Source organism: Fulmarus glacialis, unplaced genomic scaffold, assembly GCF_000690835.1.
Source record: "Fulmarus glacialis isolate BGI_N327 unplaced genomic scaffold, ASM69083v1 scaffold7486, whole genome shotgun sequence".
Taxonomy (NCBI): Eukaryota; Metazoa; Chordata; class Aves; order Procellariiformes; family Procellariidae; genus Fulmarus; species Fulmarus glacialis.
In genome coordinates, this window is record NW_009216162.1 from 49,628 (window position 1) to 60,024 (window position 10,397).

At 43.2% G+C, this 10,397-nt stretch overlaps 1 protein-coding gene across 1 annotated transcript; it reads left to right on the forward strand.

Annotated features, from left to right (window-relative positions):
• The first annotated feature begins 2,625 nt into the window (after positions 1–2,625).
• Positions 2,626–8,503, forward strand: OSGIN1 (oxidative stress induced growth inhibitor 1). Its single transcript, XM_009579187.1, has 5 exons — positions 2,626–2,710; positions 5,262–5,398; positions 5,711–5,902; positions 6,237–6,328; positions 6,993–8,503. The coding sequence occupies exons 1-5, from the start codon at positions 2,626–2,628 to the stop codon at positions 7,984–7,986; spliced, it is 1,500 nt and encodes a 499-aa protein (XP_009577482.1). The 3' UTR covers positions 7,987–8,503.
• Positions 8,504–10,397: the final 1,894 nt, after the last annotated feature.

Genomic DNA, 10,397 nt, shown 5'->3' on the forward strand with positions numbered 1-10,397 from the left:
GCTCCTTTTTCATGTGTCAGAAGGTACAGAGTGGAGGAGGAGGGTGACATGAGAGTGTTATCACTAAGCCCGCGGCTGCTGGCTTTGCTCTCTATCAGGGTGGGGTAGGGTGGCATAATGCAATGGCCAGGAACCAGGGCAACCTTCCTCTAAAGCAAACAAGACTGCCAGGCTGACTTCTACTGTCTTGTGCCTTTTTTGTCCTCTTCAGGCTCCCCCAGAAAAACGCTGGCACACAACAGCATGACTCTGCACCCAAGTCTTACAAACGGGCTTGCAGGCTTGTTATTTATATGCTGGCTTTGCTACTGTCCCGGAACTGTTGCCATGTGCTGTACTGGGTTCGTTCAGCAGTCCTTGCTTCCAGCAAAAATCCCATGGAAGTTGCTGGGTTACCACTGTCTACAGAGCACATGCAGTCTTTCTGTGCATGCTGCTGCAGAGTGCTGTGGAGCAGAAACCTGGAAGATTGCTTCCAGAGATCTTGCTTCCCTCTTCTAGACTCCAATAGTTTCAGAGAAGTAAGATGTGCACTCTGTTTTAGGAAAAATTAATAAGAACTTGTCTTCTTGTGTAGTATAGCCATGGAGAGGGATTTATTTGTTACAGTGGAGAAGAAACCTCTGCTAACCTTCAGATAGGTACTGTGGTTTAGCTGGTTTGAGGGGAATACCTTACTGGTCGCACCAGTGTCCTGTTCCTTTGGTGTCTTTGACCATCCCAGGTGCTAGTGCTGAATTCTACCAATTGCAACTCTGGAGCTTTGTGGTAGGGCATTGTTTGGGGGTAAATTTACACACCGATCTGCTGAAGGTGGTGCAGGTTTTGGTTCATGCGGCAGAACCTGCCCAAAAGGCTGGGAAAATACTTGGGCAGTTAGGCTGTACTCCTGCAGCTACCAGGGTTGGGTTAAATACGCCTTAAGGGGTTGATGCATGCCTCAGTATGGACACAACACATGAAGTGTTCATCTTCTGTAGTGGATGCATCTACCTTCAAGTCTCAATTAAACTGGGAACCGAAGTTTCCTTGAAATCCAACTCTCTTCAAAGCTAGATGCTTGAAATGACTTAAATTAGAAAGAATGACTATTATGTCTTTAAAGTGGTTCTTGCCCTGTCAGGCAAAATGCATGAGTCTTAGACTAATGCTTAGTTAAGTGGTAATAGGCAACCACTAAGTGTTATTAAACTGTGATCCAAAAATTTGAACAAAGCTGCTAGTTTGGAATTCAACTTGTAAGCCTTATGTGCTTCTACTTGGATGAACCCAGAACTCTTGGAATAGCTCTGTCTAGCCCAGCGATGGCTGTATATTGGTGTATATGAGGATTGTCACATCCTTGCAGGCAAACGCACTTACAAGACTCCTCCTGAAGCCTGGGATTCTGCAGATCCTCAACTCACCTGTGGTTTTCTGGCTGCTCATTCAATCACCAGGGTCTTACTGCACTACTGTAGTTGCTGGTGATATAAATGTCAGGCTTAAAGTGGCGCATTACACTTGTAGGATGACATTTGCTGCAATAACTGTGTGAAAGGCAGTGATATGCCAGACCTTATGGGAGTGCGCAGTGTGCTTGCCAAAGATCTTTCTGCGCTTGAAAAGGGTGTGGAGAGCATGCCCCACTGAACAAAGTCATGCCATTCAGTGATTTTTTACTTAGCTTTTCAAAATGAGAGTTATGTTTTTAGAAAAGACTCTGTTCTCTGTAGAATAACTTAAAAGCTTATGCTGAATTTTGAAAATTTCATGTTTACTGTGGTCAAAATAACTTTTTAACTTCTCTAGATTAGTGACAGTATAGTTGAATTCCCTGGAAAACTAAAGAAGTCATTATTTGACATGGTAGGATTCCTGCAGGAATGGCAAAAAAACTTTGATTCACTGTTCATTGAATATCTGCACAACAATCGGATGAGTTTTGTAGATTCCACTCTAATGACATCTTAGTCTCCAAGATAATAAATTTGTTGTATATTTTGTTTAAAGACCTGTTATTTACTTGTTCAAGCGTAGAAAACTCTATTTTCTGGAAAATTAAGAAAGAAGGTTCAGGAACTAAACTAGCACGTCTCAAAAAAAACCCTTTAGCGATGGAATGGCACATATTTGAAAATGCAGCCAAGAGATTTCCAGTCTTTGGGCAGATGTCTTGAGTGAAGTTTGCTCTACTTATCAATAAATGCACAAGTTGCTTTAAAAAGTACAAAGCATTCATGAATGGGTTCATGAAAACTATGGCAATAATATTTTTCTACACGGTATGGGCAGAAGCAAAGTTTTCCTTAACAAGCTGCAACACATCAGTTACTATAGTCAGAGGGTTACTGAAGTTGCCAGCTGTTCTGGAGGGCCTGGAATTTGTGTGTGGAAGGGAAAGATAAGGGTCCTCTCCCTTTTTTTTATGGTATAATCAGAGAATCATCTTTTGGTTTTGGGGGCAGGAGGAGACAAAGATAAGTAGCCCTGTCCTGAGTGTGGAAGTATAATGTGATGATCTGCAATGCAAGGATAATACTTTAGATCAACCTGGGTTTGTAGGCTGTAGAAAGTCATGTGTTTTGTCAAAAAAGCAAATAATTCAAAAATTACTTGTTTTAACAGGTAGACTCCAGGACTTAAATGCTTCCGGACAGGAAGATGTATGCATTATTGAACAGACCCCAAAATAAGAATGGGTTTAAGCCACTGCCTGTTGTGATCATAGGTAAGTTTTCTCCTGCCAGCGTTGCTGTTTTCTTTAGTGCTGTTGTTGCTTTGGACTTGCTGTCTTCAGCTCCTGTTCCACATGTTTTTACTCAAACCAGAAATGCCTGGCCACTCTTTCTGCCTCCTTTCCCTGACAGCCAAGCTTTCTCTAGTACTAAGAGAAAGACCCCTAAGAGTTGTGGGAAGTAGGGAACCAGGTATTTGACAAACAAAACCACATACCTATCTTTTACTAGAAAAATTGGTAACCTTCTGGGCATCAGTTCAGCTGGATCTGGTTTTTCTCTGTTGGATATTTAGAAGTGTTTGAAACCTTTTCACTACAGATAGTTAATCAACTTGCTGTGAAGTGATTATCTGTAGTGCTTGAATTGGAGGTGTGTTTGTGTGATCTCTCTTCCCCATTGTGTGTGTTCAGAAAGTACTTCAGATGCTGTTAATGTTTCTTGAAATTTTTCACAGATTTCTTTTAAAATGCAAGTCAGCTACATTGATTTTATACAGATTTAATAGAATGGTAAAAAGGGTTTTCTATCAGTTTAGAAAACAGATTATGTAGTAACCATCTTGTCTCGCTTGCAAGAGGGGAGCTTTGTAATGTGAGGTGATTCTTGGAGCAAAGCTTGAGTAGTGATGTTAGTGCCTTCCCCTCTGTGACCGATCGTTGACTGTGCTTGAGCACAGATGTTGGACCCTGTTCATCTGACCATGTGTTTAAATGCCTTGCAGAGCTGGGTTCCTTCCTTATCTGTCATCTAATTTATAGCTCCCAAGAGAGCTAGTCCAAAGTTAGTGCACCACATAAATCACACTTAATCCTTGCTAACAGTGAGTTTGACAAGGACACTACAACCAGCAGGTTCTAGTCGGTGAGTGACTTTGTACTGCCCAGTTGTATAAATCTTCAGGTGGGAGGGAGGATATTTTGGTACATCCCCAGTGCACCTATACAGGGACCCAATATGGATACATCACTAAAGCCTCAGAAGCCCCAGTGTGAAGATGTGCGCTCTGAGGAGGCTGTTGGACTGAAGCAGCTCAGCTGTTTCACTGCAGCTGGCCACTGCACACAGGTTCCAGCTACTTCCCCAGGCCCTGCTCCAAGAAGGCTGTGGACTCCCTCTGCTGTGCTGGCAGCCTCAGGAAAGCAGTTGCTTTCTAGAATGGTTTGAGCCCCAGAGGCAGCTGTGCTTGTGACCATCCGTATCAAACTTAGGTGTTGTTCAGAGTAAGTCCCCTGTGTGTGTTGCTGAGTGTTGTGCACTGAAATGATTCAATTTGGCTTAGGTACCTCCTTGTACTTCCTAAAGCAAAGGAGTAAGCTGAAAGGTGTTACATTTTACTATAGCTGCAGTTTAGTTTGCTTTTGATTTCTGTTGCTGTTGGTTTTGGGTAACTTTCCTGCAAGTGGAATATTCCAAACACTGACCTGCAGCTGCTGGTCCTCGCTCAGCACAGCAGACTTTGGCCCCAACTGTGGCACATGCTGCCCTTCACATAGCTCAGCTCGCTGTTAGCTTTACAGCCTGAGCCTCCCTCTATTTCAAATCCCCAAGAAGCAGCCTTTGCTCCAGTCGCTCACGCACACGACGCGGGCACTGTGTCAACACAGCCTGTTGCAGGCTGCTGTGTCACTTCAGCTCTCCTCCCCTACATCGTCACTGCATTATGTAATGGTGGTTAGTCACATACTAGTGAGCAGCAAAGCCTGAGCAGCCAGAGAGGTTGACACCTAGTTATGCAGACACTGTAAAATATTAAACACACTGGAGAAACAGCCATGTGAAAACTTTCCACGGGCTACTCTCACTGGGCTTTGGAGTCATATATATCAAGTTTTTCCACTGGCTGTTGGGTGGTCAGCAGGAGGAGTTCAGTCATCCAGCAATCTGTTCAAAGTGCTGTATTCTGGGGGGTGTCTTGACATGGCAGAGACTTTTTTCCTTAACACACTGCCTGCAGTACCATGGTAGGGCTGGTTCCCATTTGAAAGTGTTCTTAAGACCCGTTAGTCAAAACTGCTATTGCCGGATATCCCTTATTAGATGGGATTTCTTACTGAGCAGAGCTGTTTCCCCTTCACTCTAATAGTCACTCTCTTTTCTGGACTTACTGTGTATCCTGTGCACAATGAACTACACTGCACTGGTGTGAAATGTGCATCCAGGAGAGCTGAGACCCACAGTCAGTATGTGACCAGTTTTTAAACCTTTGAAGAAGTTAATGAGCAGTAACTCAATTCATCAGCATGCTAGAGACTTCAAGCTTCAGGTGAGGTTAACCTCTAGCTTGTTTAACTCAATGTCTTTTCAGCAAGTTCTGAAGACCTTGCAAGGCAAATAGGTGCAACTGGGGAGGAGAAGGGGACATAAGAGGGCAAAACGACTTCCCCAACTCCATCTAATAGGTCAGTGGTCAACCTGGAATAGAAAGACCCCTGTATCCACAGCAGTGTCTTATCCTTTGAATTGGTCTGGATATTAGAAACACTTCTCAAAGGGCTGCTCTACCTGCAGGAGTATAAATTCTTCTCCATTGTGTCTTTTTAGGGAATGGACCTTCAGGAATTTGTCTCTCATATTTGCTGTCAGGCTACATCCCTTACTTCAAAAGAGACTCTCTGCATCCTCATCCCATTCTTCAGAGGAAACTGGAAGAGGCACCAGATGTCTCCATTTTAGACCAGGTTTGTGTAAAGAGAAACAGTATGACATCGTAGTAAAGCATCCTAGGGGTATATTGTAAGTGATAACCTCATTTGAATTTTCAAAGTACACAGACAGAATGAGCCTTAAGCAAAGTACTTCTAGTTGTCCAGATCTCCCTTGTATGAAATGTCAGCATTGCTGCTAAGATTCTTGAGGTAGTCCTTGGGCGATAACAGGGTCTGTGTGCCAGTAAATGAGCTTCACAACCACTGATTGGAAATACTGGAGTAACAAGCAGCCTGCTGCCTGGTAGGACGTGCATTTTGAGCATCTGATGTGCCTCTCTTTAGGATTTGGAGTATCTGTCTGAAGGCTTGGAGGGACGATCCCACAGCCCTGTGGCCCTTCTGTTTGATACTCTTCAGCGTCCAGACACAGACTTTGGTGGAACAGCAGAATCTGTCCTCACTTGGTGGCACGAGACTGACAGAGCCGTCCCCCACCTGGTCCTTGGCAGAAATGCTCCTGGAGGTGCCTGGCATGTATGTGAATTGAAGCCTAACTGCTTAGGTTTGCATGTTGTAAGATAGCCAAATGTGTTGACTGGAGAGGCAAAAGCTCCTCTAATACTCCAGTCAGACACGTTTGATTTTATGTATACAGACAAGCAAAAGTTTAAAAGGAAAAAAAGCACAAGGGGCATTTATATTTCCAGTCTATAGTTCTCTTTGGACAACATGGATGGTTTCATCCATGACAGCAGATCAGAGGAAATAACTGATTTAATGATCTGTTCCATATTGAAATATGACAAAATTGTTTTTCACTTCTTACATTAAACAACTAAAAGTCATTTGACTGTGTTTCTTGTTCCAGTCTATTGAGGGCTCTATGATTACCCTGAGCAGAGGGGAATGGATGGGACTCCCAGATCTCCCATTCAAGGACTGGCTAAAGCAAAAGAGAAGGTAAGATAACGATGATGTGATTATTTGCAAACATCCAGAGGTTATTTGGGAACCTGGAGTGGAGTGGACTTCTTGAATGTAGCTACCCATCTGTTACAGATGATTCTAGTGAGAGAAAGGACACTCTCCCCCACCTCAGTAAAAGTCACTGAATGCAGAATGGATTCAGGTAAAGTTGCAGTGCTGCTTGGAATGTGTCCTTCTCAACACCTGCTGGGGAGATGGATCACAGTGACCATGAGCTCTGAATAAAGCTTGGAAAAGGCATGGTCATCTGACTTCTGTGTCTACTGCTGCTGTCCCTAATGACAAGTATAATCAGCTCAGCTACTGTGCAGTCTCTGAGGTGCTTCTGCTCTTGAGATGTGTAACAGCTAATCTTAAAAAGTCCAGGAGTTAAAAATGGAGTAGAAGCAAGATGTGAGAGGAAAGCATAAATGAGCAACCATGTTCTTAGGGATGGGATTCATGCTAGAGAAAGCTGCTAACTACCTGAGTGTTAGCTGTATATACCAGGAATAACTTTGCTGAAGTCAGGGAAACTAGATAAGTCATCTCTGGTAGTGCCAGGATAGATGGCTCTAGGATACGTTCAGTGGAAGAGGGGAGAAATTCCAGTCTCTTACTTAACTGCTGCTTGACCTTTGTTTGTACTTTATTACAGAGGCCTCAGAAACAATAGAGCCACAGCAGAAGACATTGCTCAATATTACCAACACTATGTGATGAAGAAAGGACTGCAGAAGAATTTCAGATGTGGTACTGTTGTGACCTCTGTGAGGAAAGTGAGTGCAGAGAGCATCTCCAACCATGCACAGAAAGATCTGCAGGAGAATAGTGACTCACTCTGGAACCTCAATGAGAAAAGTACGGAGGTCTTTCAGGTGGATGGATTTTTCAAAACTGTGAAAGGTGGTAAAGAGCCCTTCTCTGTCTATGCAGAGAATGTGGTCTTAGCTACAGGAACATACGATAGTCCTACTTGGCTTGGGGTCAAGGGAGAGAACCTTTCTTATGTCCATCACCAGCTGTCTGCCCTAGAGGAAGCAGTGAAGAACAACAGCATTGGCATCATGTCAGATCCAGTCTTGATTGTAGGTGCTGGTCTGACAGCTGCTGATGCGATTCTCTTTGCTCACCATTGCAATATTCCAGTAATCCATGTTTTTCGTAGACGAGTTAGTGATCCGGGTCTTATTTTTAACCAGCTCCCTAAAATGATGTACCCTGAATACCACAAAGTCCATCAGATGATGAAAGAACAGTCAGCTGCTTGTGCTGGGCCCTATGAGTGTTACGTTAGCCTTCCTGAACATCATGTGCTATCCTTCGGCAAGGACAAGAAATGTATCTTTCAAGACAAGAATGGCTACCAGAAAGTTTATAAAATTTCCATGGCTCTTGTTCTAACTGGCTCAAACCCCAACCTTTCCTTTCTGCCAAATAATGGCATTGACTTGGCAATAGACAGTGACCAACCAGTCAATCCAAAGAGGAATCCCATAGATGTTGACCCATTCACCTATGAATGCACTCAGGAGAAAGGGCTTTATGCTCTAGGACCTCTAGCTGGAGATAACTTTGTACGCTTTGTACAGGGAGGGGCTCTGGCTGTTGCCAGCTCTCTCTTAAAGAAAGCAAACAAAAATCCCCCCTAACAAAAAAAAAAAAATCCCTATGCTAACTGTGTCTGAATAGGTTACTGCTGTTTTCTTAGAGAAGCAAGTCATCTGATTTGTACGTCCTCAAATGTAAAGCCTGCTCCTGGTATTTTCCAAGTTTATGCAGAGAGTTACTAAGTTCTTGCTGAGTTATTTGAGAAGATTAAGTCACCAAATACAGAGTGGGTTTCACACATGGCAGTACTTTCAAATCCCTTGGGATTCAGCTCCTTTCCTGCATAGCTGTGCATGAAGGCTGCAGGAGCTTTGAATCTTGTGCCTGGAAAAGTAGAGGCCAAGATAGTGATTGCTCTTCTATATAACACCTTCCAGGTTGCTGAAAATTGAATTGGGGAAACAATAAATGTTAATTATTTCCAGACAGCAGGCTGACAACTCTGTGTCTGTCAGTGTCTTACAGTGTTTTTTCATGAAACAAAATAAGCTGACATGGTTTTACTTGCTCCTGTGGCTTGGCTGTATGTTCTTATTAGACCAGAAATCACTGAAAGATGCTGCAGGTACCTCTCTGGCACATGAAGTGGTACTCTGCAAATAAATACTGACATAGAAACAGTCAAAACTGTATTGTCTCACTGACACCAGCAACAAGTAATATGTAATATCTTTTTAATCAAGAGATTCCTGTGATAGCTTTTTTCTTCTTCGTGAGAAGGAATGGTACTAATTTACAAACACTTGGTTTGCCATCTTGCAGCTTTCTACTTTCTAAATCCTAAAACTGCGATAGCCAAATTGTTGGCAGCTGCTGTAGAGACAGCAGAACTAAAGGGGAGCTACTGGTCTGTCTTGTAACTGCCCAGGTACTGTATGGGGCTTCTGCTGCACAGAGTATTTCGGAAAGACACAATATGTTACATATTTGTGAATTTCTAATGTAATGTGATATTTTTAAAGAATATTATTTGTGTAAAGGGGAAACTGGCACAGTCACTTTTTATAGTTTTATGCTCTATATAGCATTTTTTTTATACTAGTTTTCTGAAAGATTTTTATTGGCAAAATATTTTGTTACAGGCTTTCAGTCAGTGTTTTGAATGAAGTGGGGTGGGTGGGAATGATGCCTTATGTTGCAAACAGCATTCTCAACAGACCTACAGGGCCTTTCATACCTCTCGCAGGACAAATCGGAGTCATAGCTAATCTTATTTAATGTAAAGACAGACTCTGCTCCCTGTGCTGCACTGAAACTCACTGACATGACAGGATGCTGCACATGTCTCTGGAAAGCTGAGTATGTGGAGACAGTGGCTGTTCGTAAATGAATCAGCCTTGAGTTGAGATGTGTAAGGAGCTTGTCTGTGGTGTTGCTGTATCACACTTTGGAATATTTTTGCCACTGACTATTCTTGTATGAAATTTTTCAATAAAGTGATTTCAGACTCAGTCTGCGTTTGTGTTTTAACTCTGACTTTGAATCTCTGACCCAGAGAAAGTCTAATGAACTGTTCATCAGCTTCCTGGCAAGCACCAGGGTGTGGTTTGTGCCTGCTAAATCCTGCATCTCTCTGCTCCCTAGGAGTGCAACACTGGATTTGCTTTCTGTGTACCTTCCTCTCTCCAGTAGGATGGAGAACCCTTGTGGAGTGCTTTGGCAGTGTCTATCTCCTGTGAGGCTAAAACACAATACCAAACCAAGCTATCTGCCAAGCATGTTCTTGCCTAGGGGATCTTGGATCTCTTTCCTGTCACCTACTGTCTTCTCCTGTCTGAAAAAATCCCAAATCCAGTAAGTCAATAGTATTTACTAGTCTAGTAAGTCAATACACAGTTTAGATCAGAAGGGACATTTGAAGGTCTCTGGTCCAACCCCACTAAAACAGGGTAAGCTTTGATGTTAGACCTGGTTGCTCAGTGCCTTGTCAGGGAAAGCTTTGGGTATCTCCCAGGATGGAGATTGCACTAGCAACGTTTGATTGCCCAATTCGACCTTTGTTGAGAATTGTGGGGTATTTTCTTAACTAGCTGAAGTGTCCCTATTGCAGCTTACCTACTGCCTCTTGGTTTGTTGTTTTTCCACTGCACAGCTCTGAGAAGAGTCTGGCTCAGTATGTTAAAACACCAATCCACATTCTTTTCTGAAGACTGAGGCTGGAGGGCCCTCAGGGTTTTGTGGGCACAGAGGTGTGGTGTGAATGAGTTTCCTAGTCTGTGTAATTGCTCAGAGGGGTGGCAATGCCCCCAGGGCTCTCTTTAGCAGCATTGCTCTATATGAGGTGGTAGTTGTTCGCCTGAATCTGTTATCCTGGCAATATGGAGATTCCTGAATATGGATAATGTGGTCCTGTGCCATCTTACATGGTTTTAGTATATGTAAGAGAGATGAGCTGATACGCCTTTCACCTTTCCTTATGCTCCTCTTCAGAGCTTAGGTCCTAAGCAGTGCA

Bases quoted from the DNA above. Each gene is read 5' to 3' on its own strand.
- OSGIN1 (XM_009579187.1), top strand. From the start codon at position 2,626: ATGCTTCCGGACAGGAAGATGTATGCATTATTGAACAGACCCCAAAAT. The intron at 2,711-5,261 runs GTAAGTTTTCTC...GTGTCTTTTTAG, and splicing joins ACTGCCTGTTGTGATCATAG to GGAATGGACCTTCAGGAATT. The intron at 6,329-6,992 runs GTAAGATAACGA...ACTTTATTACAG, and splicing joins TGGCTAAAGCAAAAGAGAAG to AGGCCTCAGAAACAATAGAG.